The sequence below is a fragment of the Olea europaea genome, chromosome 15, assembly GCF_002742605.1.
Source record: "Olea europaea var. sylvestris chromosome 15, O_europaea_v1, whole genome shotgun sequence".
NCBI lineage: Eukaryota > Viridiplantae > Streptophyta > Magnoliopsida > Lamiales > Oleaceae > Olea > Olea europaea.
Window position 1 is genome coordinate 21,858,770 of NC_036251.1, and position 5,165 is coordinate 21,863,934.

General features: G+C 39.7%; 1 protein-coding gene across 1 annotated transcript; it reads right to left on the reverse strand.

Moving 5' to 3' along the window:
• LOC111411037 lies at nucleotides 1–1,585 on the reverse strand. The gene is made up of 6 exons (XM_023041611.1): nucleotides 971–1,585; nucleotides 709–873; nucleotides 524–595; nucleotides 354–433; nucleotides 166–237; nucleotides 1–97 (listed from the first exon to the last, which is right to left on the reverse strand). Exons 1-5 carry the CDS (start codon nucleotides 1,227–1,229, stop codon nucleotides 193–195), a joined length of 621 nt encoding a protein of 206 aa, XP_022897379.1. The 5' UTR covers nucleotides 1,230–1,585; the 3' UTR covers nucleotides 1–97; nucleotides 166–192.
• Nucleotides 1,586–5,165: the final 3,580 nt, after the last annotated feature.

Here is a 5,165-nt window from a genome sequence, read left to right on the forward strand (position 1 = left end):
TACGGAGTCCTGGTAGCAGGTGCCAGACGTCGCAGTCGTGTCGATCGTCGTCTCTTTGTCGTAACTTTCCGTCCTGGTCGGGCTACATTGGCGGGAACTGGGAAAGTTGCAACGTAAGCAAATGAAACGAAAAATAAATTCAATTGTCAAAAAATAATGCAATACCTTGCACTTCATCCGTTGCAGCGACCACTAGCACGGGGTCATTGTTGGGGCATGGCTCAATGTGTACTGTGTCTGTCGAAAACAACAATGAAATATTTTCAGTGTATAACTACCTCTAGGAATTTTCAAATTATGCCAAGTACATGAAACAACAATCTACAAGTTTTCCTCATAAATGACCCACATACCTTGCAGATGTTTGGTTCCAGTAGGCAGCATGTCCTGCTCTTTGTCACGGTCCCCAGCGATGGGTGGTGGCCCCCTTTGACTACAACAAATGAACAAACAAATGAACAATTGTAAAGTAATCGAATGCTTGAAGTAATAATTGTTCAAATCGTGAAAAACAATGCAATACGTTGCACTTCTTCGATTGTAGAGGGCTCTGGCATGGGGTGATCCTCCGGGCACGGCTGAATGTGTGCTATTACTGTTCAAAACAACAATGAAACAGCGAATGGAAAGTGAATTTTAACAATTTTCAAAACTTTCGAAACACATGAAATGATAATTAATCAATTTGCTCAAAAGTAACCGACATACCTTGCAGACTTTTGGTTCCAGTGGGCAGTGGCATATCCTGCTCGTCCAGGCATGGCTCCATGTGTTCTTCATTAATGCACACACCGCCCTCCTCTTGCCTGTCAATCCCCATGTCTTCGTCAATACCGTCAGGCGACGGGTGGTGGCCTGCAAAGCCTCCGTAGTCTAAAATGAATGAACAATTGTCATACAGAACACGTCAGTGACCAGGGTTAAAGTGAACATTGTCATAAAGAACTGTAGTACGCATATGGTGAAGTACCTAATAGTCTGGGCTCGGGGTCCACATCAGTAGCACATGCAGTGGTTGTAGAGCCGGATGCTGGGACGATGGTGGATATGAAGTCCTTCAATTTTTTAAATTCATCGGACACGTGCTGCATGATTTTGAGCTTCACAGTGCGGAGCTGCATTTCGAACAGAATTCTTTGATCCAGTAACATGCCCTGAACATCGTCTATTGTGAGGCTTGATCCAGCCGTTGCAGTTGGTCGGACATGAGAGGTAGACGGTGCCTGCATGGGAGAAGTAGCTCTATGCACGTGGGGGAGGAAAAAGTCCCCATTTGTCCAGTTCGTCGAACTCGATCACCATCACTATCCCCACTGTCGTGCTCCTCCGAGTCCTCACCTTCGGCCTCTCCGCTCTCATCGACTCCTGACTCCTCCTCCTCGCCACTGGTCCCCCCACTGTCATGGGCCTCATCAGAAGTCTCATCCTCGAAGGTGCCTTCTTTGGGTGTGCCTATACGCTCTGCTTGGAACTGCGGAGCAACACTGTCCCTGGCAAGGTCATCCAACGCAGGGACATGATGATCATTGAACAGCACAAGAGTTACGATATGAGGTTGCCCACGCTCGATTTCAGTGGGACGCAGTGTTGCGTACACATGTAGCTACAACATAAATATATTCGTTACGAAATCACCACATGCTATAATGACGAATGGAAGGAATGAGAACGTAGAAGTAACATAAATTTTTACCTGTACATTCTTGAATAAAGTGTCGTTCGTACGCTGCTGCGGCTGTTTTGTTGATGTCCAGCCGAGAAGCCATGGGGAACATTCACCAAGACACTGACCGAAGTGATCACCAATTTCAGGCACTGCCTCGAACGCCCATATCTGTTACAGTAAAAAAGGAATGTGAGTTCACAACGAAACCAACCACGAAATACATTTGCATTAAAATAATGAGTAGGTAAAATAAAAATACATGTATGGCAATGGGAAAGTCGTGGACCGTGTAGCTAACCGCCTTCTCCATCTTTTTCGTCGCATTCAAAAATTTTCTTGCCCAATGGCCCCGAAAGCCCTTTATCAGACGTCCATACGAGATTCTACCCCAAGGATACAAAAAGAACAATTCTAGATCGTTGACGATCGACAACGTCTTCATATCGATACCAACGTTGTTATCTGAAGCATTGAAGACTCCTTCGATGATCAAAGCGAGGCCGAGCTTGTATCGATCCGCTCGAGGCATTGACGATCGAAGAAATGTCTGCTCGAGTTGGGCGCACGAAATCTTATCCACATGTTTAAAGTATTTGTCCTTTAGTCTCCTCTTGTCAAGAACTCGGTCTATGACATTGTCATCCGAGAAAAGACCACACCTTAATCCAGTGACAAGGGCATACTCTTGAATTTCGAACCTGGCGAGGTGGCCTTACAAATTAAACCACAGTTCGTGCCACTTATTTGTTTGTATGTAGTAGAATACGAGTTGTTGGATTAATTGGGCAGAGAACTGGAGATCCGGAACCTCAGACAAGAACCCAAGGCATGAGTTGCGAAAGTCTGCTCGCTGTTGCTCGTCAAAATGTTCGACGACTATTTTTATATATCGCAGATTGCTTCTCTGCGATACATGGCCCCGCAAGCGTGCATTCTCTGGAATAAGAGGCTCGAAATCCATGTCTACAAAGATAAAATAAGAAATAAATGCGTCATACTAGAATATAAACTTCCTACCAGCATGCTGGACCAAAAACCACAAGTATGTTGTGAAGTGTCTTTCAACAGTTCCTCCCGAATGCAACGAGTGCCACCCACAAGCTCAATGTCTGCAAGTGAAAGCAAGGTTATGACACAAGTAACATAAATATTGAAACGGAGGATATGCCCACATCAAACATGATTTCCACCAAATGCATATGAGTACCAACCATATTACCTGAATAAAATAAACCTAATTCAGCCCACTGAACTTCAGAAATTGTTGCACGCAAAAAATAAAATGAATACTGATATCTGAATGCATATTGCATAGAAATAACATTTTCCACTGGTAGGGCAGGGCTAGGCAGGCAGGAACTGAACTGTCGGTCCCGACATTTTATCCATCGACGGTTCATCTGTCGAGAATTACAGAGGCAAACTGTCGAGAACGACAGTTGAGCAACAACTATCGATAGATGAACTGTCGAAAAATCTAATTTTTCTCTTCTTACAGGTGTTATTCAAAAGCTTTTCACTCGATATTCGAGCACAACGACACATGAAATCCACAATGATGCTTTCAAGTGTCTATCGACAGTTCCAACCGAATGCAGCGAGTACCACCCACAACGAATGGATTGCAAGTGAAAGCAAGGTTTTCTCCACATTACACAAATAACATAAACATTTGAACCGAAGATATGAGTGTCAATCAAGATTTCTACCAAATGCATTCGAGCACTACGCATATAACTTCAAGTCACGGTTTAAGAATGTACTTTTGTGAAATTGAAATGAGAACTGAACTTCAATTTTTCATCTCAAAATTTTCAGTTTCTTCACATCATTTTTGTAAACGTCCGTAAAATTCCTTTATTTCGAAATAAATAAGTTCATTTCGCACAAACCACATGTCCAGAAACACAAATTGAGCAGATAAATACAACATATGGTTTGTAAGTGAAATCAAGGTTATTTTCACATCAAATAATCAACAAAAATCAATGCAACCAGAAGACTTGGAATTTATAATTAAGAAGACTTGGAAATTACAAAAAGTTATGAGTTTTAACCACAAACAATGCATGGCTGTTATGATTTTCAAAGTGGAAGAAAGTTGTATGCTAAAAATATTGAATATGATGATGTTATTTATAGAATAGATTTCGATCATCCTTGTCTTTACACTTTGCAAAGTTGTTCTCAATCATTTTTACTACATAAAATAAAATGATTACTCAAACTCCATAATGAGAAAGAGTCAAATTCGAAACAACAAGGTTGAAGCCGCAACATAATGTCTGTTTACTTCAATGAAGTAGACTAAGCATAAACACAATCAACAGATTGTTATATGTGTTTGCCAATGAGTGATGAAGAGGAACGAGTCGTCATTCCTTAGCTAAACTAGAGAAATGTCAAGTTAAAAACTAAAGAATATACATCTTGCATAAAGAATGCCAGTAATTAGCTATAGAATTTCAAGAATCCTCTTCGGTCCAATTTATAATGATCAAGAAATGAAAATACATTTTTACATCCACAGAAAATGTAATAAATACCACAGTAATATTTAAATCATTCAAAGGAGATACAAAGTATGACAAAATCATTATGCTAATGAGCGATGATCGATGTAAGCTTCACACTTCATTTTACGATAAATTGCCAAGAAAAAATAGAAAACAAATTTTGTATCCAACAATTAAAAATAAACCGAAGTTCATCATATGCTGTCGTCGCATTCGGAACTAATATCAGAAATCGAGAAAAACATTCGAATCGAATGACCTATGTTTTTCACATAGATTTCCACTTCAAATCACTAATTAATTCGGAGTGCAAACACACTAAGGGGAAGTAATCTTTAATTTGAATGGATTTCAAAACAATTCTCGAATGCAGTGTTCAAGAAAGAACCGAAGTAGGAAATGAAAAATTAAGAAAATAGACATTATTTCACGTGTAAAAGATTTTTATGATTACTTACAAATTCAACTATTAATCAACTATTTGATAATAGCTCTTCTAAAAGATCATATCCCAAGTCCTCAATCACCAAAACATCTTCTTTTTCTTTATTTATAAAGATTCTAATTTTTGAAATTATTTCTAGTCAAGGCCAATTTTTACAATTTTTTAGTGACAAGAAGATTGCATAATGTAGTGAAAATATGCTAGATTTAAGGGGGAGAACCAGAACCTCCTGCTTTAATTTCCCCAACAGACACTTTTCTAACCCAAAGCTAACATTTCTTAATTCAAACTCCCAAGCAAGCACAAACAAAAAGCTTATTCACTTTCCAAAATATGGCATGTAGAAGTAAATCACAGCATGCTAGCCCAAGTTTCAAGAAAGTATAGAGAACGTTTTTGGAATCGAACGATTACCTATTTCTTCTTTTAAATCGACGTTTTCCTTCGATTCTCAACGTGGGTTTTCGATGCCTCTTGGGGTGGGTTCTGGGTCTTTTTTTCTCTATAGCAATCCTGTAAATCATGAAGCTCTTGGTGG